The sequence below is a fragment of the Myxine glutinosa genome, chromosome 14, assembly GCF_964187855.1.
Source record: "Myxine glutinosa chromosome 14, kmMyxGlut1.1, whole genome shotgun sequence".
Classification (NCBI taxonomy): domain Eukaryota; kingdom Metazoa; phylum Chordata; class Myxini; order Myxiniformes; family Myxinidae; genus Myxine; species Myxine glutinosa.
The window spans coordinates 19,337,421-19,363,324 of NC_136274.1; the positions used below are offsets into that span (position 1 = coordinate 19,337,421).

Genomic DNA, 25,904 nt, shown 5'->3' on the forward strand with positions numbered 1-25,904 from the left:
CTATTTTGGGGGGCAAACCCCCCATAGACCACCTTAGACCCCGATTTTTAAAATGCCAGGAACAAACTTTTGGACAACACAGGTGATTAAGGTTGTCGTCAAGTTTCATCAGAATTGCACGTGTTGTTTCTGAGAAGAACGCAAGTACCTATTTTAGGGGGGAATCCCTCCCACCCTCCATAGATCCCCCAAAGGGGCAGATTTATTTTACTGCCGTGAATAGACATTGGTACATCACGGGTGATGAAGGTTGTGGTTAGGTTTCATCGAAATAGTGTGTGTAGATTCAGAGGAAAAAGCAAATTCCTATTTTGGGGGGGTCAAACCTGGACCCATTTTGACGCCCGGTAGACCCCCTTAGACAGCGATTTTTTTAATGCCGTGAACAAACTTTAGTCACAACACAACAAATATAATTTATGCCAAATTTGGTCACAATCCCTTCAGCGGTTTCGGAGAAGAAGTTGCAAGTATTTACGGACGGACTGACGGACGGACAACGCGCCATCGCATAAGCTCCCCGGAACTTCGCTCCAGGTGAGCTAAAAATAAACAGAGCTGTGAAGAAAAATCCTAAAACAACTGCAGGTGACATCACCAACAACCTCCAGAGTTCATGGGTGAAAGTTTCATAATCTGCTGTTGACAGACGACTTCGACAGCAGAATTACAAACACTACACCGCAAGATGCAAACAACTCAGCAGCACCAAAATAGAAAGCCCAGATTAGAATTTGCCATCAAATACAGAGGTGATCTAGCGAGTTCTGAAACAAAGTTTTATGGACAGATGAGACCATGATAAACCTTTACCAAAGCGATGGGAAGGCGAAAGTGCGGAGAAAATAAGGAACTGCATTTGATCCGAAGCATACTATCTCATCTGTGAAGCATGGTGGATGTAGTGTCGTGGTGTGAGCTTGCATAGCTGCCTCTGGAACGGGCTCACTCATCTTTATTGATGATGTAACTAATGATAACATCAGCAGAATGAATTCGGAAGTGTATAGAAACATTTTGTCTGCCTATGTACAAGAAAATGCCTCCAAACTCATTCGATGGTGTTTCACCATACAGCAAGACAATGACCCAAAACACACTGTCAACACAACCATGGAGTTCATCAGGGAAATAAGTGGAAGGTTTTAGACTGGCCAAGTCAATCTCCTGATTTAAATCCGATGGAGCATTTCACTTGCTGAAGAGGAGACTAAAGTCAGAAACCCACAAAACAACAACAACTAAAAATGGCTGCATTAAAGACTTTGGCAAAGCATCTCAAAGGAAGATACTGAGAGTTTGGTGATGCCAATGAGTCACAGGCTCAATGCAGTTATTGTGCGCAAGGGATATGTACCCAAATACTAACTATCAGACGACTTTAATTCACTTAAACTTAATCTGTTCCAACACTTTTTCTTACCTAAAATGGGAGAACTGAACAAAAAAAGTGCTATCGTTCTACAATGGTAAAAAAATAATGTATAGATAGAAATACCAAGAAATAAAAGCTGATCTTCTGTACTCTTACCTCATATTGAGCTTTTGATCTCAATAACAAATTTCTTCAGTATATAGCAATAATAACAAATTTGACTTCATTGTACCAATACTTATTGAGGGCACTGTATATGGACTTGCTTGTGCAAAATGTAATCTTTCTGTATGCGCAAGTTGTTTTTTATATATTAAAAACCACGAAACAGATGCCATTAGCATGAAGACGTTTTGAAGCGAAGCGATGTGCGACATTGGTGTGCAAAATTTCTGCTGAATAGGATTACTTGTTTCGGGGATAAAAACTGGAATGAAGACCTACTTACATCTTTGTGACGTCCGTGTCTTATTGTATTAGAAAAGGTTTAATTGGCATCCGCTCATGGGTGGTGGAGCATGTGGTGCAGAATAAAGGTTTTAATAAATAAATAAAAATAATTAAGGCACCACCGATGAGCCCGGAATTGCCCGGCAAGGCAAAACGACTTCTATATTTCAAGTGTTCTTCATCCAGGACTGCGGAGGACCGTAGGCAATTATGCACCAAGCATTAAGTACCAGAGGAGCCTGGTGTTGGCTTAGCGGTTGGGGCGCGGCTTGGGATCCTGGGATCCTGGGTTCGAATCCCGGTCGATTGCTGAATTAACGCCATGGATCTATAGTCAGACATCATAAGCCCTGCCCCACCAACAAGTCTGCCCCACTCATCGGTGGTGCCCTCATTTTCGAATTTGCAAATCCAGTCTTTAAACAAAAGAAACAACAAGAAGTTAATGGTGTGATGACTGAAAATGTCTCAGTTGTCATAAGAAGGAGAAAGAAATCAGAACAAGGGAGAGTGAGACGGAAAAGGAGACAGGAAACTGATGCGTATCTAAAGTCTTTTACTTGGAGAAAATGTGAGGATCAGAACAAGAGATGAGTGAAGGTGAAAGAGTGAAGGTGAGCAGAGAGTCTTGATTTTGGCAGTTTTACCAGAAGAGGGCTTCACCACACACGTCCATTTTGAAGACACTGACACGCTGAATTACGTGCAACAATATTTATCCGTTTCCTGCAAATAGACTCCATTATTTGGTGGAAAAGGCTATCTGTTTTCCGAGAATGGCCTAACTTGCGTCTAACATCTTCAAGATGCGATATAACATTTATGCTCAATTTCAATGGTGAATGGACAATTCAAAGCCGACAGGAAATCCAACCTCGAGTGTAAAATTGAGGACGGCGGAGGGGAAACGAAAGATGTACATCTGAGTGAATGATAGCGAAAGGAAACAGAAAAACAATAGATCCACAGATACCTCATCCTCGTAGAGGGCCATGCCGCGAGAGGTGCCCGCTGCACCGACACGTCGTGTAGACTGTGGGAGAAAGAGAGAGGGAAGGAGAGGGTGAAACAGATGGAAAATTGGGTCCAAAGGCATGTCCTCGTTATGCACCAATTTCATTAATTCACACCACTGGTCACTAACATCAAATCAAACAACTACACCAATTGTGCTACAAATGGATGTGGGCCATGGTAGAAAGGGTTAAAAACAAATACAACTGAATAGGACATGGCACTTATATGGGCTGCTATGCATTCTGGGGTGACAGGAAGGTGTCCTTTCGCTCTACTAAGTTTGTAACCTACAGGATTTTTTTGTTGTTGCTGTTTTTTTGTATACAAGATCGAGGCTCATGTAAGAGCTAACATCAATCACAAAAAAAAAACGGACACATAAGACATAATAAAGGGAGCGGGAGACAAGATGGGGAGACAGTAGGAAGCACACAAGTACAACATTTGAGAGCAGGGACATCGGGAGATCTGTGGGAGGTAGAGGGCTTGGGGGAGGAGGCATGGGAAGGGGGGTGGGGGCGGGAGAGGTAAAAAAGAAAACACCTGGACACAGCTAGGACTTCCAGGAAAGAAGTCGGTATTTCAAAAAAGTTGATCTGGGGTGAATTAACGGGGGTAGAAAAGATCAAGGTTTTGGATGGGGGAAGTTAAGAGATGGTGGTGAACAGCTGTTTTAAAGACCTGGAGGGAGGAGTGGGATTGAAGAGAGCGAGGGAGTTTGTTCCAGACGTGGGAGAAAAGAGGAATGAAGGAGTGAAGGTGAGCAGAGAGTCTTGATTTTGGCAGTTTCACCAGAAGCATCGGATGTTGCGCATCGGATTTTAACCTAGTTTATGATAATTGTGTTCCATCGGTTCAAAATGGAATACTCACAGGGCAAACTGCTTTGGCAAACGATAACAATGCAAATAATATAGCAATGGCAAATAGAAGAAATTACACTGTGGCTGAAATAGAACCTTGAACTTTTAGGATGTTTTTTCACGAAAAAGTGGAACGCTCAATCGATATGAATTCCGATGATTGATCTTCGGGCGACACACCTATTCGCCCATGCTGATGCCAACAAAGTCACAGCATTTGAGTTGTCATAAGCAAACCTCTTAAAAGATTATGTAGGTTACATGCGCAGATGGATTCCTGAGGTTAGTGGGCGATTAGCTGCTCTGAAAGGTTATGGAGATCGCGAAACCATTATGGTTTCAGCATGCTTATTTGCTCAAGTGGAGCGCGTTGCTCTGCTGGTGGAGAGAAAATGGCAGAAATACAGAAGAGGTCATTATCGCCCATTATCTTTGTTCCCATGACATCTGCCCACTCTACTAGCAATTATTACCGAGATGGAAGGTAATTTACGAGATGGGGGAAATATAGCTCTCCTGTAACAAGAATAAGTACCATCACTCTTTTGCAGAATTGGGAAGTAAAATAAACAACAACCTGTTCTGAAGAAGTACACATCATTGTTTTCACATTTGAGCTTCTTTGGTCGAGGCAATGTTCAAAGGAATGTTTTGATTTGAAGTGAGGAGTCCAGAAATGGCCTGCGTTTGGCAATCAATTCATCCGTCACATCAAGAATGGCCTGACTACCTCGCTATCGATGATGACCTCACAATCAACATCTGACCTAAACCTCCCTCACACTAACATGACCATCTTCCAGACTGAGAATACACAGAGTCAAACCATTTTTAGAGGTTCTCGAGTAGTCTTAGCTGTATCAGACTGAGAATATGCAAAGTCAAACAATTCTTTAGAGGTTCCAGAGTAGTATTAGCTGCATCAGACTGAGAATATGCAGAGTCAAACAATTCGTTAGAGGTTCTAGAGTAGTCTTGGCTGTATCAGACTGAGGACATGCAGAGTCGAACAATATTTTAGATGTTCTAGAATGGTCATAGCTGTATCAGACTGAGATTATGCAGAGTCAAACAATATTTTTAGGTGTTCTCGAATGGTCGTAGCTGTATCAGACTGAGAATATGCAGAGTCGAACAATATTTTTAGATGTTCTAGAATGGTCTTAGCTGTATCAGACTGAGAATTCACAGACACAAATAATTTTTCAGAGGTTCTCGAGTAGTCTTAGCTGTATCAGACTGAGAATATGCAGAGTCAAACAATTCTTTAGAGGTTCTAGAATGGTCGTAGCTGTATCAGACTGGGAATTCACAGAAGTAAATAATTTTTTTGAGGTTCTAGAGTAGCCTTAGCTGTATCAGACTGAGAATTTGCAGAGTCAAACAATTATTTAGAGGTTCTAGAGTAGTCTTAACTGTATCAGACTGAATATGCAGAATCAAAAAATTATTTAGAGGTTCTCGAGTAGTCTTAGCTGTATCTGAATGAGAATATGCAGTCAAACAATATTTTTAGAGGTTTTAGAATATTCTTAGCTGTATCAGACTGAGAATTCACAGTCAAATAATATTTTTGAGGTTCTAGAATGGTCTTAGCTGTATCAGACTGAGAATATGGAAAGTCGAACAATTCTTTAGAGGTTCTACAATGGTCTTAGCTGTATCACACTGAGAATATTGTTACGTGTTCCTCCCCGACCTCCTGGTCTCAGTATACCTCCGAACCCCGAGAGGAGCCACGGCAGAAAAGTATATTATTCGGTGTCCGTAATCAATAGTGAAACCACACCAAGGATTATAAACAACCAGATGTTGTATTAAAAAATCACACACAATAATAAAGGTACAACCAATAGCAACAAAAGTGCACTCAATATACAGACTTGGCATTTAATATGGAATATTTTTTTTGTGGGGGTGAACTTACTTTTCAAGTTGACTTAGAACCAAAAGTTCATTGGAATTATGTTGAAATTATTCTAGATTTTGTTATGTGACCTTTAAAAGAAACAAAAACCATATTTGACATTTCGAAGCAAATAAATTGATCCTTGAAAGTGATGTAAACTGATATCGAACTCAATTCACGGACAGTACTGTGTTAAACTTCTATACGTTTTCCAGAAGTATTTCTTTATTTTGCACATTAGCCAAATTTTTTTTTTTACAAAAACAAAAGTTAAATTACGACTGGGATTACGGACAGTAAAATTACAGTTCAGTACGTCGTGCAACCCCCACGAGCATTCAGGAGAGCACGTACATGTTGAATGCTGTTCACGAGATTTGCCAAGGTTTGGACAGGAATCTCTTGCCATGCAGTGACAATAGCCTGCTGCAATTCATGCACAGAGGTCGGCTGCTGGTCCAAGTTGTCGATTTGACGCGTTTATTCTGCCCACAAGTTCTCTATCGGATTCATATCCGGGGACATGGCAGGCCACTCCATATGCTCTACACCACGGTCAGCAAGAAAGTGTTGGATCATGCGAGCACGATGAGGCCATGCATTGTCATCTTGGAAGACAAAGTTTCCTCAAAAGGCTGCACGAGCAAATGGAAGCAATGTTTCTTCCAGAATGGCCCTGTACTTGAACTGGTTCAGGGTTCCATTCAGAACAACAAGGTCAGTTTTGCCCCCTGCATGAAAAGCAGCCCAAACGGTCACCCCACCACCTCCAGCTTGGACTCTTGGCACTATACAATCTTCGTTGTAGGCTTCATGCACTTGTCTGCGCACTCGGACGTGGCCATCTTGACGATAGACCAGAAATCAAGACTCGTCACTGAAGATCACGTGATTCCAGTGTCCTGGCTGCCATTGACGGTGCTCTCTGGCCCACTGCAATCGGCGCTGGCAGTGTTGTCTTGTCAGGCGTGGCTTTCTCAGGGGACGCCTGGCACGATAGCCTGTTTGAACCAGTCGTTGGTTGACTAGCCTTCTGGATACAGGCACATTTGTCAGTTGCTGCCACTCAGCCCTAAGCCGATTAGCTGACTTGGTACAGCCATTGCGGACTAACCGGTGCAGCTGGCAATCATCCCTCCTTGTGGTTCTGCGGGGACGTCCTGGCCCCGACATTGGAGTAGGGACACCCCTCTGAGCATTTCGTTTCGGGATCTTTGACACCTGACCTTGAGTGATGCCATACTGCCGAGCAATAGCACGCTGTTTTATGCCGGAATTTCGTAAAGCCACCACTCTATGACAAACAGCATTGTCGAGTTGACGGACCATCTCCAGAGGAAGCGGCAATAACTTTTGTAGACGTGCAGCAGTTGTTTTCCACTAATGCAGAACGCAACAACCCTTATATACCCGATAGTGAAGCCAATCGTCAAATGTACCTGTCCGTACATTTTGTCACGCCACATGTGATATAATCCTGTTATTGACTTCTTGCTGCGACAGACAATCGGTGACATGGTTCTTTTAACAAAGAAATCACCGAAGCGTAAAAGAAACTCACCAGATTGATATACTGAGTTCAGAAAGGAAACCCAAGTCAAGAAAAAAAAATATTCCATATTAAATGCCAAGTCTGTATCTTACGATGGTACCATCTGCTAAAGTAACGTAACTCACTGCGCTCCCAGTGAATGGCAAAGAACCCTTCTCAATGTCTTTATAACTCAAAGGTGATCCCGGCGAAGAGGCGAAGAGGCGATGAGGCGAGTAATGAGGCGTAGGCAAAGCGTGTCCAGTCACGTGGTCCAAACCAACATCAAACTGGCGGCGGAAAGGGAAATCCCCAAAGGCGCGATCCAGACGTGCACGTTCGCAGTTCACTCAACTAACCGCAACGTATTCTTCAAACGCCGCTTTCGCGCACACACATCCCCGGCAGATGACCGGAGGGTGAAAAAAAACTGACGCGTAGCAAAGCCTTTTTCGGTGAACGCAACGCGCGGTGCAAAATGGCCGACGGCTCTTACTTGAGTCGAAGCGCCTAGGCGAGGATTCTCCAGAACCTCAACGCCTATACCTAACTACGCAGGTTTCTCAATACTCCAGCGATAACACCTATCGCAGGAAATTCCTTTCACGGCCTCAAAGGTTACTCGCGGCCTTTGTTCGATCCCGCTCGCTACGGAGCTTCAAGACACGCGTCTCGTTCCACCTTTCTCGTCACGCCCTCCTCCTCTTCTCTCTCATCGTCTTCCGGTTCGGTTTCCGGTATCATTTAAAGTTAGCCTTTTTAACTTTCGATAACTGTTCATGAATAATAAACCTTTTGAGAATAATAATAGCACATAATATCAGAGATATGTCAAGTGGGTGAAAACCACAACAACGGAAGTTACGAATCCGTAACAATATGCAGAGTCAACCTTTTTTTTTAGAGGTTCTAGAGTATTGTTCGCTGTAGCAGACTGAGAATATGCAAAGTCGAACAATGCTTTAGAGGTTCTAGAGTATTCTTAGCTGTATCAGACTGAGAATATGCAGTCTAACAATTATTTAGATGTTCTAGAGTAGTCTTAGCTGTATCAGACTGAGAATATGCAGTCTAACAATTATTTAGATGTTCTAGAGTAGTCTTAGCTGTATCAGACTGAGAATATGCAGAGTCGAAAAATTGTTTAGAGGCTCTAGAATGGTCTTAGCTGTATCAGACTGAGAATATGCAGTCTAACAATTTTTTTGAGGTTCTAGAATGGTATCAGCTGTATCAGACTGAGAATATGCAGAGTCGAAAAATTGCTTAGAGGTTCTAGAATGGTCGTAGCTGTATCAGACTGAGAATATGCAGTCTAAGAACTTTTTAGGGGTTCAATAATGGTCTCAGCTGTATCAGACTGAGAATATGCGGTCTAACAATTTTTTAGAGGTTCTAGAATGGTATAAGCTGTATCAGACTGAGAATATGCAGAGTTGAAAAATTGCTTAGAGGTTCTAGAATGGTCGTAGCTGTATCACACTGATAATATGCAGTCCAATAATTTTGTAGAAGTTCTAGAGTGGTCTTTGCTGTATGATTTACGGACGATGGGTCGTCGACATTTATTGTCCCTGTGCCGACAGAAGCCGAAGCCCAGAGAATGCCAATGTGGTGGGCTGGTGATGAGGGAATGCAGGGCAGGTGCTTTTCAGGCTTGTGTATAGAAAAGGGGGAGAATATTTGTCATGCCCTGACCGTTTCAATCTAACACCTCAAAGCAGATGCGACGTATGGGCAGACGGCTATGGGAAATGTCAAACCGACTCTAGGGGAAGAGGCAGTGATATATTACGGTTTTCCGACAGTGCATACAGATAATATTTGCGCTCCTGTGAAAAAAAGTGAAAAGTCATGATCAATTCAGTAAAATTCACATGTATGGGAAGTAATCTCTTATCGCATTCACCATCACAAGTCATATATCAAAAGAAGAAATTGTTTTTGAACAGTGGAAGTCCTTCGATTTGCGTTTGGCTTCACACTTGCATAAATAAAGCACAATCGTGTTGCCAATCAAAGGGGGGATAATAAAGGCATAAAGCACACCGAAGTCAGGTACCATTTTCATTAAAATTTCTTGTACAAACCAAACCATTAATATCCATTGCCATTTTGAATGGAGAAGTCGAGCGATGCGAAATCTTCACTTTAAGTTCTCATCCATAAGAAGTGAAGTGTCTGCCAGTGCCGGATGACTACCTGCCATTCAATTAGTCTCAATTTCATCCCTTCATTACCATCCTCTCTTCATTGTTTTCTGTCTCTTTTCATTTTCCTTGGTAAATTTCTAAGCAACAGTTGAATACATTTATTAGAAATATGAGCTGTGCATATCAAAATCATTCCTTTTACAGAGCGTCTACAGACGCCCCTAGCTGGCGGGATGCACTATAGGTATGAACACTCACCTCTGAGTCGTCCAGCCTGGATTTGAATCTGGACCCAGCTATAAACTGCCATCCCGGTGCTTCACAGGCAGGGTGATTCTTCAATGTGTGTGCCGTCCTTCGGATGGACGTTTAACTGAGCTTCCCACCTGCCGACATTCGTTGAGTGGCGACGATGATAACCGTTCCTTTAAATGGTGAAGTGCGTCCTTCACGGACATCTGAGCAGGACTCAATTTGTGACTGGGAGATAATTGCCTTAAAAAAACCTTCCTCATGTCAGGGATAATATTTCAAAGTGAAAGGGGGTATGCAGCATCAGCAATGATAAACTAACAGCCATGTATTTGTACCACAAATGTCTACCTTGGTTTGAGGGTAGAAGGTATTCCAACCTGCACTCCTTTCAAAATTTTACAATCTGTGTGATTGCTCACGAACCCAATATTGTGCAAACGTTGATTAGCAACATATGGGGTCATCACACCACACAGGTACTCAAAGGAGTTTTAGAAACCCACAAATTGGCCCCTAAGACTCCTTCCTGCCACCTACAAACTTGGGATACCACTACTACTACTACGACTACTACTGCTGCTGCTGTAACACTTATCCCAAATTTTTTGTGTGGTCTCGAAGATTTTTTTTTTTTTTTGTGTGTACATTGTCGAGGCTCGTGAAAGAGCTAACATTTAACAAACAAACAAATCAAACAAACAAGCAAAAAGTATATAAAAAGGGGAGCGGTCGACAAGATGGGGAGAGAAGGGGAGGAAGGACACAAACACAACATTTGAGAGCAGGGACATCGGGAGATGTGTGGGAGGGAGAGGGCCTGGGGGGAGGCAGGATAGGTATAAAACGCAAGGACACCAAGGACTTCCAGGAAAGAAGTCGGCACCTCAAAAAAGTGGATTTGGGGTGAAATTAGCGGGGGTATAAAAGATCAAAGTTTTGGATGGGGGAAGATAAGAGATGGTGGTGAACAGCCGTTTTAAAGACCTGGAGGGAGGAGTGGGATTGAAGAGAGTGAGGGAGTTTGTTCCAGAGGCGGGAGAAAATAGGAATGAAGGAGTGAAGGTGAGCAGGGAGTCTTGATTTTGGCAGTTTAACCATAAAAGGGTTGCAGGCAGATCTTGTGCGTCCTGTAGGAATATTTGGGGGACAGAGCCCGGAGAGAGCTGGGGGAGCAAGGCCGGAGAGGAGTCGGTAGAAGATGGAAACACCACCAACCTGCCTGCGGTGAGTGAGTGAAAGGCCCTCAGAGATAGCGTCATCGCGGGAGATTCCAATGATTCTGAACGCTTTGGTTTCAACAGCGTGAAGACGAGCTAGGTGTGAGGCAGGAGCAACAGCCCAGAGGGGAGAGCAGTACTCCATTGAGCTGCGGATGAAAGCCTTGTATGTGGTGAGGAGCTCAGGTGTGCCAAGGAAGGACTTCGCACGACGGAGGATGCCCAGTCGGCGACTGGCTTTGGAGGCCAGCTTGGAAATGTGGTTTTCCCAGGAAAGATCATGGCAGATAGTGAGACCCAAAAGCTTGAGTGACAGAACTTCTTGGAGAGGATTATTCAGAAAGTAGATGGGAGGGTTGTCCAGTCGGTCTTTTCGGAGAGACATCGAAAGAGTGTGAGATTTGTCAGGATTGAAAGACATGTTCCACTTGTTTGCCCAGTCTGTGATTTTGTCCAGGTCTGCAGAGAGTGAGGAGGCTGCAGACTGCCGATCTGAGGGATGAGGAATGGAGCGGCAGAGAGTGGAGTCATCAGCAAAGAGATAGAGAGGATTTTCATGGAGAGTCAGAGAGATCTTTGGTCCAAATCTTTCACGCACCAGCTGGATAGACCTGACATTCATTCGACTGAAGGTGGCAGAAATGTATCGAGGGTGTCGGCGATAACTTGCCTAATCTTCGTGCAAAAAAAATCACCTGGGATTTTAAACATATTTTAACAACTAATGCTGGCAGACATGTCCCCCAGTTTGGCATCCATCGATCTGAGTGACGGAAAAACATATGAACCGTTCTGCATGCGAAACAGCTGCATGACAATTTATACCTGGGTGAAGATTCGAACCCAGACGAGTGCATACAGTCGCCTGCTAAAGTAATTGCAGTTTGATGCCAACTGAGCTCATTTCATGATGCTATCCAATGGATGCTTTCAAATCAAACTTAATATATAGAATCTTCACAAACTACTCGAACATGATAGAGGTAAAAATGCAGATAAATGTGAATAAGTTCGATTAACAGAAAAAAAAACATCGAATGATTCTCAGTTGCATAAGTATTCAAACCTTTTGCCGAATTAACCATAAATCACTTAAAAAGCAAATTATTTGTTTGAAATGTTGTAAAACAAATGTAATAGCTTTCACCTGTATATAAATCAGTGGTTTAACTTAAAAATTAAGCTTCCCCACTTATCTAAGGTGTTTTAAGGTGCAACTCACTTGGTCAACCAACCCAACAAGACAAGCATGAAGAGACCAAGGATCTTTCCAAAGTAGTCAGACATAAAGTGGTGGAGAAGCACCATTCAGGAGAGGGTTATAAGAAGATTTCAAAGTCACTCATGATCCCTTTGAGAACGGTGAAATCCATCATTAAGAGGTGGAAGACGTATCATACCACCAAGACTCTACCCTGATCAGGTCACCCATCCAAACTCAGCAGCCAGACAAGCAGGAAGCTGGTTCGGGATGTCACTGTAAATCCAACAATGACTTTGAAAGATTTGCAAGGCTCTATGTTCAAGATGGGGGTCTGTTCATTCATCAACAATATCCTGTTTCCCTTTACAAAGCTGGCATTTATGGAAAGGTGGCAATAAGCCGTTACTGAAAAAAGAATGCATCCAAAAGCTCGTATGGAGTTTGTGAAAAAGCATCTTAATGATACTGCAGGTATGTGGAGAAAGGTTTTGTGGTCAGACAAAACAAAAATTGAACTTTTTGGTCTAAATGTTACGTCTGGCGCAAAATTAACACTTCACATCACCCAGTCAACACCATACCTACTGTCAAGCATGGTGGTGGCAGCATCATGTTATGGGGCTGCTTTTCATCAGCAGGGACTGGCAAAGCTTGTCAGGATAGAAGGGACAATGGATGGTGCAAAGACCAAGAGAATCCTTGATGGATGGTGCAAAGAACAAGAAAATCATTGATGAAAACCTACTTGAGTCAGTCATTAATCTGAAACTGCGTAGGAGATTCACATTTCTGCAGGACGATAATCTGAAGCACAAAGCTAAAGCCACACTGGAGTTGCTGAATAAGGAGAAAATAAATGTTCTTGAGTAGCCCAGTCAAAGTCCTGACTTGAACCCAATTTAACATTTATGGAGAGCCTTGAAGATTGCATTCCATTGACGATCCCCATCAAACTTGGCAGAACTAGAGTAATTTCCACGTGAAGAATGGGCAAAAGATTTCACCATCTCACTGTCCTAGGCTGGTAGAGACCGACCCAAAAAGACTCGAAGCAGTCATTGCTGAAAAAGGTCCTTCCACCAAGTACTGACTTAAATGGCTGAATACTTTTGCAACCAGTGAATTTAGATTGGTACATGTTTTTTTGCAGGTATTCCTGACATGTAACCTCCTTTAACTATGGCAGTGTTTAGTTTGATCTCTGTAGTTTTGAATGAACAAGAATGACCACACTGTGGTCACGACCTGTGACAAAATCCTGTAATGGTCTGATTGGGAAATGTGAAAATATTATTCCTATGTTGGAACATATTTTGACCCTTGACCCATGTAAAATCAAGACACCTTGAAAACCATTCAGGTCAGAACTGATAAAAATGCATGAAAACAGATTGCAGACACACTAGAAAGCATCTGAAAATGCAAAGCCCGTCCACGTCCGTTTGTATTCAGACGTCGTCTTCTTCTTTTCATTCTTCTTCTTCTTCCGTATGCAAAACATGATGAAAACAGTTGAAAACATAACCTCCATCCACCCTCGGTGGTGGAGGTAAAATAAAATAAAATAAAATGAAAATTGACGATTTTATGCATCCTTCACTTTTGAGCCTTTGATCTAAAAAAATAATCAGCTTCTAGCTTTTGATTGGTGAACCAATTATGACCCAATATGCAATATTCTTTAAATTTTAGATCAATCGGACAAAAATCGACCATTTTATGCAACCTTGACCTTTGACGTTTTGACCTTTTGATCTAAAATAAAAATCGGCTCCTATATTTTGATTAATTAAACAATTTGGTGACCCAATAGGAAATTCTTTAAATTTCAGGTCGATCTGGTGAACATTGGCAATTTTATGCAACCTTGAACTTTGACCTTTTGATCGAAAAAAATAATCAGCTTACATCTTTTCATTGATGAAATAATTAAGTGTCCCAATATGCAATTTCTTAAAATTTCAGTTCAAGTCAATTGGATGAAAGTAGATGATTTGTGATACTGACCTTTGACCTTCAGACCTTTTTACAAAATTATTAATTTAGCTTGTCCATATCAAAATAAAGCTTTGTTAAAAATTTTATGACAACAGCTCAAAATGATAAAAACAGTACAGCCCGAACAGACACCCAGAGACACAGAGACACACAGAAGTGATTGCAAAACCTCGTGACCAGCAAAGCAGGGGATGGGTTAACTAGATCGGCATTCGGTACAGAGCACAAGTCTGCCAGGCTGAACAGTTTACGTTTTGCATCGCACTGATAGGTCATATCTGGATGCAGACCTTAACCAAAATCGAAACGACTTGTTATTGTCGCCTAACCAACTCATCCACACAGTTTTGTTATGTCGTCCTCAACTTTTTGAAATATCATGGTATATATACAGACTTGGCATTTAATATGGAATATATTTTTTTTCTTGACTTGGGTTTACTTTCTGAACTCAGTATATCAATCTGGTGAGTTTCTTTTACCCTTCGGTGATGTCTTTGTTGAAAGAACCATGTCACTGATTGTCGTTCGCAGCAAGAAGTCAATAACAGGATTATATCACAGGTGGCGTGACAAACTGTACGGACAGGTGCATTTGAGGATTGGCTTCACAGTCGGGTATACAAGGGTTGTTGCGTTCTGTATTAGTGGAAAACAACTGCTGCACGTCTCCAAAAGTTATTGCCGCTTCCTCTGGAGATGGTCCGTCAACTTGACAATGCTGTTTGTCATGGAGTGGTGGCTTTACGAAATTCTGGCATGAAACAGCGTGCTATTGCTTGGCAGTATGGCATCACTCAAGGTCAGGTGTCAAAGATCCTGAAACGAAATGCTCAGAGGGGTGTCCCTACTCCAATACCGAGGCCAGGACGTCCACGCAGAACCACAAGGAGAGATGATCGCCAGCTGCACCGGTTAGTCTGCAATGGCCGTACAAAGTCAGCTAATCGGCTTAGGGCTGAGTGGCAGCAACTGACAAATGTGCCTGTATCCAGAAGGCTAGTCAACCAACGACTGGTTCAAGCAGGCTATAGTGCCAGGCGTCCCCAGAGAAAGCCACGCCTGACCAGACAACACTGTCAGCGCCGATTTCAGTGGGCCAGAGAGCACCGTCAATGGCAGCCAGGACACTAGAATCACGTGACCTTCAGTGACAAGTCTAGATTTCTGGTCTATCGTCAAGATGGCCACGTCCGAGTGCACAGACAAGTGCATGAAGGCCACAACGAAGATTGTATAGTGCCAAGAGTCCAAGGTTGAGGTGGTGGGGTTACCGTTTGGGCTGCTTTTCATGCAGGGGGAAAAACTGACCTGGTTGTTCTGAATGGAAACCTAAACCAGTTCAAGTACAGGGTCATTCTGCAAGAAACATTGCTTCCATTTGCTCGTGCAGCCTTTCGAGGAAACTTTGTCTTCCAAGATGACAATGCATGGCCTCATCATGCTCGCATGATCCAACACTTTCTTGCTGACCGTGGTGTAGAGCATATGGAGTGGCCTGCCATGTCCCCGGATATGAATCCGATAGAGAACTTGTGGGCAGAATTAACGCGTCAAATCGACAACTTGGACCAGCAGCCGACCTCTGTGCATGAATTGCAGCAGGCTATTTTCACTGCATGGCAAGCGATTCCTGTCCAAACCTTGGCAAATCTCGTGAACAGCATGCCTCAACGTGTACGTGCTCTCCTGAATGCTCGTGGGGGTTACACGAAGTACTGAACTGTAATTTTACTGTCCGTAATCCCAGTCATAATTTAGCTTTTGTTTTTATTGAAACTTTTTTGGCTAATGTGCAAAATAAAGAGATACTTCTGGAAAACGTACAGAAGTTTAACACTGTACTGTCCGTGAATTGAGTTCGATATCAGTTTACATCACTTTCAAGGATCAATTTATTTGCTTCGAAATGTCAAATGTGGTTTTTGTTTCTTCTAAAGGTCACATTAACAAAATCTAGAATAATTTCAACATAATTCCAATGAACTTTTGGTTCTAAGACATCTTGAAAAGTAAGTTCACCCCCACAAAAAAAATATTCCATATTAAATGCCAAGTCTGTATATATATATATATATATATATATATATATATATATATATATATATATATATATACATATATATATATATATATATATATATATATATATATATATCATTTTTGGCACTATCACTCAATGGTGAAGAATCACTTTAAAAGTTTTTTTAATCCTCGCATTCGGACCCGGAGTCGGATCTTCACTAAAATTGAATCAACTTGTCCTTGTTACACATACAAGCTGTCCACCAAGTTCGTCCGGATTCGTCAATAACTTCTTGAGATATCGCGCTGTATAACAGTTTTAGTCCTATCTCTCAATGGTGAAGAATCATTTTTAAAAAATGATCTGATCCAGATCTGGATTCAAATCTCCATTCACCTTTGGTAATAATAATATCTATACTTATAATGTGCACATATACACCCATATAGGATGCTCAAGACGCTGGAAAAAAATTAATGTCTTTCGGGTAAATGACATTAGACATTACAAATGCAGGTAAATGTAAGCAATATAACTAAGTGGCCACATGAAGCAGGTGGCCACATAATAAAGGTTATTGACCATCACAAATTAGTGCTCTACACAAACCTGAATGCATACACACAGTATTTTGGCCACATAAGACAGGTTTACCAATTATTAAGGTCGGATCAGGCTATAAGCAGCCTGGCTTAACCTTTTTGAAAAGGCCTCTAAGAGGATACAATGTCAACTATATGTGAACAGATAAACCTTTGATAAATCCTATAATTCCGACACTGGACCAACGTCTACCTGCTTCAGTCTGAAGAGCTGCGTCAAAGTCAATAAAAAATAAATAAATAAAACAAGTACAGATACATTCAAAGTACACCGCCCCCATGCCAAATAAATAAATATTGTCCCGCGCGGCATTGCCGGGGTGCCCTTGGCGCCCAGCGATAGCATCGTGCAGCACATAGAGACGGTATTGGGAGGGAGAGGTGTACAATTGATTGATTAATTGCATAATTAAATCAATACATCATAATCGTAAAAAATTTCTTAATCAATTGGCTAATAGCATACCTCAAGCATGAGTGTTTCATCCAAAGCTGTAACTTTTTGAAAATGAATTAAATAGATCAATTAAGAATTAAATAATTAATTGATTAATTGATTAATCAATAAATCAAAAATATCCTTTGTAGCCACATCACTTGGTCACTGTTGTGTCTGAATATGAGCTTCCTCGCTCAAAAGGTGCCTGAGATATTGCCCAGATGAGAAAGAAAATAAATAAGTGATTAATAATGAAAATAAATAAATCATAATCATAAAATAATTAAATTATTAATCAATTGGCTAATAGAATACCTAAACCAACACCGTTTCATCCGAATGTGTATCATTAAAAACTTTTTTAAATAAAGTCATTTAATGAAAAATTAAATAATTAATCAATCAATTGATTAATTAATAAATCAAAAATACCCTTTACAGTCAAACCACTTGGTCATTGTCATGTCCAAATATCAGCTTCCTATCTCAAAAGGTTCCTGAGATAATGGCCAGAAGAGAAATAAAATAAATAAGTACTTAATTAATCCATATTAATTTAGAAATTAATTAATTAATTGATTAATCAAAAAACACAAAATACTGTTGTGCTCACTATTGTGCCCAAATTTCAGCTTCCTAGCTCAAAGGATGGCTGAGATCGCCCGGAAAAACAAGAAAACAAACAAACAAACAAACAAGAAAGAAACGGAGTGAAAACTGAGTACTCCCTTTCAGTCCGCGTCATCACCGGGGCACCTTCGGTGCCCTGCGATGACGTAATGCAGCGTCTGGAAATGGCATCGGAAAGGAGCGTAGTTCAACAAGCATTCCATTTGGTGCTGTTGTCATCTGAATTGACTCAAATACAAGGGAATGTCGTGTTTCGCCTTTCGTTTGAAGCCTTGAAATTTGAACGGGCTACATGAATGCAGATGCAGCAGATGAAGACGTCACAAGACCTTAATATGACACATCATGTGAATGATAATGGAAGTGTACACTTATTTACTGCAGCACTAACAGATAAACACGAGTACCGGGAATTGCCTCTCCAAGCAAATGTTGTAATTCTTGGTCTGGTTGGGTTTGACTTTTTTCAGTGGAATGCGCGTTTCCCCGATGAACTCATTATGTCCAAACTTGTCTTCATCACACACCGAGACTCTGCGGGAGGAAGGGGAGGCAAGGAATAAGGGAGGACGAGTGAGAGGTGACAAGTGAATGGGGGAAATAAATGGTGGCAAAGGATATTCCGCACAATATTCAGATGGGAAAGAGAAAAACGATGGATTGGAGGGGATACAGTCATGCAGCAAGTATATAGGATGGGCAGATTTTGGCCTCCTGGAATTTATTTTTTTGGGGGTAAACCGAGGCTGGATCCTGGGTTTGATGGGCGTGAGAAATTAATTTATACTAAAAATGTTTTTTCACAGTGCCATGATGGAATACGGTGCTGAATGTGAGAGCACAACAAACTTTGGAGGGCACGTCATGCCGGCCGTCTCATCTTCAATCGTTCGAGTGCAAAAAATTACACAATATTGTTTTTCGAGAAGGTATTTCATCCTGGCCTCTGAACTGTCCATCATCACCTGGGTTTTAATGTCGGCCCAACTACAAACTGCCCCCGTGGTGTTTCGCAGGCAGGGCGATGAATGAATGTGTACGCCGTCCATAAAATGGATCCTAAGTTGGAAGGTCCATCTGTCAACACTGGTCCTTGATGGACGTTAAAGATCCAAGTATGGTACTCTTTGCATAGAGTAGGCGATTTATCACCGGCATCCTGAACAAATCCCAAATTCCTGCCCTGATTGACAGACTTCTGGGAAGGCAACGGCAAACCACCCAGCATTACCCGAACCACCAACCTTGCACATAACTGCTTCAGCAGCACCATTGCTCTATATAAGGATAGGCCACAAAAACCATGGGAACCCACAAATTATTTAATTACTTAAATAAGTAGATCACGTTCATGAGAAAAAGTTTGAATGATTTTTATTTTTTTTAAATAAAAAATGATCTTAATTCAGTCCAAGCTTGAAGGTACAAATGGCCTGATATATAATTCACATGTCTAAAGATGGAAGAGACATGTTGGTCCGGACCAAGTTTTTTTTACAAGTACTGTACATAGCCATTTATAGGCTTTTAAAATTCAGAACCAACGAACATATCAAGAAACTACACTTGGAACAATAATAATGAAAACAACCAGAATTTGGAACGAACTTCTGATGGAGCAACAGAGTGATCATCATCATCATCATCATCATCATCATCGTCATCATCATCATCATATTGAAATACGCAATCTAGTGTCTATCTGAGGATTTTTGACCAGCATCCATTTGATCAGTACTTATCCAATCACAACCAAACTTACTTCCACAAATCACAACCAAACCAATCACAACCATCAGATTGGAGCGATTTAACACCCCCTCCCCCAAACCTAAGGTGGTTTTCCCACCATACGGGGTTGCGTGTTGAGGTGTATATCTGTGTTAAGATAGCTTTAAGATAAGATAGCTCTAATAGCAATAACTAAAGTAACAACAACAATAAATTTAAAAATAGGGGAAATACCCCTGGCACTCACCTGGTAGAATAAAGCAGTATGCTACACTGATTAAAGGTATTTTAAACAGTATCACGGTATTTTAAACCAATTTCAGTGGTTGCTAGGAGACAGGGCACAATGTACAATCATACTAACATAATCATAAGACATTAAGCAAACAAACAAACAAGAAAATACCTATTATGAGCCCCCCCCCCCACCCCCCCCAGCCTGTATACCTTCTCAGACCCCAATTTTTCTAATGCCTCTAACAAACTTTGGTACCTCACGGGTGATTAAGGTTGTGGTCAAGTTCAATCAGAATTGTGTGTGTAGTTTCTGAGATGAAAGCAAATACCTATTTTAGGGGGGCATCAAACCTGGATCCACTTTGACCCCCGGTAGACCCCTTTAGATGCCAATTTTTTTAATGCCGTAAACAACCTTTAGTCACAACATCTATATAATAATAGCGTAAGGACTCGACTTTGTTATCCCTTTTATGCCGCACCCAGTGACCCGATGCCCACGGCACTAATGGATTTACGATCTACGAACCGCGCTCTTTGTTTATCACGTACAGACATACTCGAAAAATCTGAATTAGCCGACGTTGGGGCCCAAAAGCATCCGATTAACTGCCGATACGACGCCATCTTACGACGCCATCGTATTGGCGTCTGCTGGGCGAAGGCGAAGCAAGCCGTCCGCTGATTGGACAGGCAAAGGCGAAAGCAAGCCGTCCACTGAGTGGACAATCCAGAGCATGCATTTGTGCCGGTGTCGGCGATCGTTGTTCATATACGCACTCTTCATTCTCATCTTTCTTCCTAACTCTTACTCGGACAAGCAAATCCCCTATGCCATCCATAATGGTACACTCTATCCATACACCACATCCTCCCTTCCGTGGATGTTCCACGGGTTTCGGCTAGTAACAAATATAATTTTTGCCAAGTTTGGTCACAATCCCATCAGCCGTTTCAGAGAAGAAGTTTCAAGTGTTTACAGGGGGGGGAAAGGGTGTTTACGGACGGACTAGGGAACTGACGGACTGATGGAATGACAGCATGCCATCGCATAAGCTGCCTGGAACTCCGTCCCAGGTGAGCTAATAAAATAATATCAATATTATTACAAAACAAGATTAATACTAATAACATCCTGTCTTGCCAAGGGGTTTTTCCTCCTTGAACAAACACCATGTTAAAGTGCATAAACATCTTATCGTTTCGCTTTCGCAGGGGCACCTGGACCAGAACTAAAAATATTACAAAACAAAAACACATATAATTACCTTTTTAAAACAGTCACTAATGCTGTTTAACACTAAACTGAAAGGGAAGAAACCAGGGGTGTGTTCAGTTACCAAGCAGCTAGCTAGCGCTTGACCAAGCCAGCCATTCCTTATGGTTTTGAATGGACTGTTTGCTCGAATGATTAAGCCGCTTGGTAAGTGCTTTACAAGAAACTTGGTAACTAAACACACCCCCGATGTTCTTGAGGCCTGACACTAGATATACTGTAATCTATATACCCCAGAGAGAAATGCCTCTTCCTTCCGCCCCTGTTGGCAACGAGTGTACTATTTTAATTAAAACAGCATTTCTGGTCTTTAACAGTAAACAAAGTGGGAGCTAAAGCGAGATCCTGGGAAGTCAGACCATCAGTTGGTGCTGCCTGCCAAGCTGGCCATACTTTGATGCACCACTGCACTCCCTTCGGCAAATCTCATTAACGCTCAGGCTGGGCTCAAGATGCACCTTGTGTTTGCCTCACAATCGAGTGTACAAGAAGCTGTCGACATAACTTTCATGTTCCTCAGAATAATCACGGGGTATTAATATGAAGGATGCCCTCTAAAGGACCAGGGCAACACCAGCCACCGCCTTCTGAATATTTGGGTCCATCAGCGGTCACCATAACGATGCCTTGTGAAAGAAAAACAACCACAAACCAGAAAAACAAGGTCGGTGCCAAAAAAACTTAAAGCAGGAAATTATGTTGATATGTTTCAAATATTGCGGGATGGCAATACCCCAATGCTCGCCCTACCCCGGCCTTTTTGCTCAGATTCCGTTTTAACACCCAAAACGTCAGATTGGCTGTAGTCAATCGCCTGTGGATAACCACCTTGGATTCGCATGCACGAAGCACCCACAGTGTGGTCAGTTTAAGCATGCGTCGCACAACGGGTAATCGATTACAATTTTTCAAATGTGCACCAGAGAAGCACTTCATGCTCTGGAGTGTGGACTCTAGAGATCAATAGAGAAAAGGCTGAACATTTAACCCATTCAGCAACAGGACTACAACCAAGTAAAACAACTACCGAAAACTACCGGAGACGCCTCTTCGCGGTGGTTGTACCCCCCAATGCAAGTCGGGGGCCAAATCTTCCCCATTCTTCCCAGCTGCCCGGAATCGTCAATGCAGCGCAGTCACGGTCAGAGTGCCGATCGGTCCCCATGGGCCGGCCCTTTCCCTCCTGTCTCTCCTGTCTCTCCTGTCTCGCTCTCTTTCTCTCTCTCTCTCTCTCTCTCTCTCTCTCTCTCTCTCTCTCTCTCTCTCTCTCTCTCTCTCTCTGTCGTGGCCCTCGCTTTTTGAAGGCAGGGGTACACCATCCTGGATATGGGGTATCTATGGGTCACTCCTAACTCAAATGTACTAAAATCTCAAATCAAATGATCTCAAATGTACTAAAAGCCAGATGGCCAGCAGCTGCCAGGCAACAGTCGAGGGCTGCCCCGGAAATAGCACACTGGTTTCTTCTGCATGGACCACTGCTGCTTTTGTCAGGACATTACTGAGCATGAAATCCCTGACAGTACACCATCCTGGATGTGGGGTATCTATGGGTCATTCCTCTGAGATCAACCGGCTGTCACGGGCTTGTCCAGAGAACTGTCTGGGGCTATACAACAACTACACCTACTACAACCAGCAACTACTAATACTGCTTTTAACAGCCCTAATTAATCCCAACTTCTTTTGAGGTCAACTGTGAAACGTTTTGACCCCAAGTCTTTCACAGGACATTGTTCAACTGAATGCGGCAGGAATTTGTAATTCGTTCAGGGTGCTCGCGATTACATGCCGACGATTGGTGGAAAGGCCTCCTGAGATCTTCATCATCCACCAACGACCAGTGCCAGCCAAAGGGTCCTCCGGGTAAACATCCTGAGGGACACACACATTGATGCGTCGCCCTGCGTGCAAAACACCAGGATGACAGTCTATAGCCGAGTTGAGATTTGAACCCAGCTAGACAGCTCAAAGGCGAGTGCGCGGACGTCCAAGCTACCCTGCCAGTCCCCATTACAAGAAGCAATACCAGTTCACAATGGCCAGAGTCCAGGTCATGCACGTGTCGACGAAAAGCACCGAGGCAAACTCACAATCCCCTTGCATGCTCAGCATGCCCTAAAGATCTAACGGGCCTGGCCAGGAATACATTTACAGGAAAGAGCTTTGTGACATCCCTTAACAGACTGCACATTTTCATGCGGCAGCAGGGGCATCACAGCAGCAGGGGCATCACAGACAAAATGCATCAAGGATAGAATGCTCGACATCAGATCAAGACAAAAGATCTCTCTTGTGCAACGAAGCATGTTGGCACAGAGTCGAAACAAAGCATCCCTGTAATCAGACTCGATGTTATCTTCTGCAACATTTACAATAAATCGCACCGCAAAGCGGGCGTAACCCCTCAGCCCATGCATGGTGGAAACCAATTTAAAGATGGCTGCCGTGGCGGCCATATTGAAAATCGCAGCGCGCCCATTTTCGAAAGGAACCTTCCTCTACTCAACCCCAACACACACTGCAAAAATGGATTAATCGGACAAGCCGTTCTCCTTGAAATTGACGGAAACCAAAAGTTGACGGACGCCCGGACACCCTGACGCCAATACCCCTTAGCCCAATTTGGACTGAGGGGTGAAAAGACGATAATAAAAATTGCTATTGCTCATCATGCCCGTTCGAAAGATGACAAAAGAGTTGTTGCCAAGATGAGCTTAACGGAAAACTGAAGCGATCCCAGAATGAATAACGTAATCAAATATTGTTGCTATCGGAGCAGGTGAAATGGATAAACCTCTCAATGGCGTTCACGGACGCATGGATACGATTTATACATTGAGGGGAACGAGAGGTGAGGGGCCATTGAAACCCCTCACCGCAGGGCTGCATCTCACGCTAGAGACTGGCCCATCTCTATCCTTTCAAATAATATTGTCTCAATACATTCTGGATTATTGAATCTCATCCATTTATTTTGTAATCACCAGTTATTACCCTCGCCAGAGGAGAAGGTATTGCGTTTGAGTCCGTTTGTTCGTTGCAAAATCGAAGATTTTTCAAGTATATGGTCGGTTCCGTTTGTGGTTCTGTCTGTTTGTCTGTCTGTCACCGGCCTACAGGTCACAATTCCAAACCGATCGTCACGAAACGTCACCACGTTGTATAAGTCGTCCCAATTGAGAAGCCGATTGATTTTGTGGTCAAAGGTCAAAGGTCATCTGGAGGTCAAATTTTTTAAATCGCCATTTTAAATCCGATTGACTTGAAAATTGAATATCATTTGCATATCGAGTCACTAAATTGGGAAACATACTATTTTTGAGGTAAAAAGGTCAAAAGTCAACTTAAGGTCAAATTTTAAAAATCATAAATTTTCATCTAAAATGCCGTCAATTCTCAACCGATCAACTTGAAAATTGAACAGCATTTGCATATCGAGTCACTAAATTGGGAAACATACTAGTTTTGAGGTCAAAAGGTCAAAGGTCAACTCCAGGTCAAATTTAAAAATATCATCAATTTTCATCTAAAAAGTGGTCAATTCTCAACAGATTGACTTGAAGATTGAACAGCATTTGCATATCGAGTCACTAAATTGGGAAATATACTATTTTTCCGATCAAAAGGTCAAAGGTCAATTCAAGGTCAAATTTAAAAAATCAATTTTCATCTAAAAAGCCGTCAATTCTCAACCGATTGACTTGAAAATTGAACAGCATTTGCATATCGAGTCAGTAAATTGGGAAACATACTATTTTTGAGGTCAAAAGGTCAAAGGTCAACTCCAGGTCAAATTTAAAAAATCATCAATTTTCATCTAAAAAGCGGTCAATTCTCAACAGATTGACTTGAAGATTGAACAGCATTTGCATATCGAGTCAGTAAATTGGGAAACATACTATTTTTGAGGTCAAAAGGTCAAAGGTCAACTCCAGGTCAAATTTTAAAAATCATCAATTTTCATCTAAAAAGCGGTCAATTCTCAACAGATTGACTTGAAGATTGAACAGCATTTGCATATCGAGTCACTAAATTGGGAAAGATACTATTTTTTCGATCAAAAGGTCAAAGGTCAACTCAAGGTCAAACTTCCAAAATCACTTTTTATCTGAAAAACCATCAATTTTCATCCGATCGACTTGAAAATTGAACAGCATTTGCAAATTGAGTCACTAAATAGGGAAACCAACTATTTTTGAGGTCAAAAGGTCAACTCAAGGTCAACCTTCCAAAATCATCATTTTTCATCTGAAAAATCGTCACTTTTCTTCCTATTGACCCGAACTTTGATCAAGATTGTCAATTTTAATCTTGATGAATTGGACAATTTGCTGTATCAATGGAATTTTTTTTCTTGGGGAGGGAGGGGGCGTATTTTGCAAGTATCGTGCTCCGCATGACGTCTTCTTGTTTGTCTGTTTGTTTGTTTGTCTGCACAGAATAAATATGATTTTCTCTGAAACCGTTGGTCCGATTGACAGGAAATTTTCATTATAGGTGCAACTCCACCTGTACAATTTTTTAATGATAATTATGACGTCATATGTCACGTGGTTCGGCCGCCATCTTGGAAAAACCGAAAAAACTTGCACCTCTATATCTCCGAAAGTACTGAATAGAAAAAATTGAGACATGGCTCATTGTAAAGAACTCTCCATGGGGAATAAAATATGTTAATGATGATGTCATGGGTGCTTCTATTATGACGTCATAATTTGACAAGTACAAAACTTCATCCCATCAAGATGAAATTTCTTGAGCATAATCTAGGAATAAATTAGTTTAGAAAAAAATAATGATGACGTTATCGGTCATGTGGTTCCGCCGCCATATTTGTTTTAACACAAAAGCCTTAAAAAACACCGAAAATACATCCTGGCGAGGGTTTGCAATCTCAAATTTTTTCCTCTGATTGCTCTGAAAATACATCCTCTGATTGCTCTTTTTCTTGTTTTATCTTATAATCGAACAGGAGAGAGAGGAGAGGT

General features: G+C 41.9%; 1 protein-coding gene across 4 annotated transcripts in view; it reads right to left on the reverse strand.

Moving 5' to 3' along the window:
- The window catches only part of LOC137439467 (double C2-like domain-containing protein alpha), a 384,494-nt gene that overhangs the window by 23,750 nt on the left and 334,840 nt on the right, over positions 1-25,904 (reverse strand). For all 4 annotated transcript variants that reach the window (XM_078768119.1, XM_068135234.2, XM_068135233.2 and 1 more), the window contains 2 exons: positions 18,077-18,203; positions 2,799-2,858 (listed from right to left, as the gene is read on the reverse strand). In XM_078768119.1, coding sequence (XP_078624245.1) covers positions 2,799-2,858; positions 18,077-18,203 — 187 coding nt within the window. The remainder of the gene's footprint in view (positions 1-2,798; positions 2,859-18,076; positions 18,204-25,904) is intronic.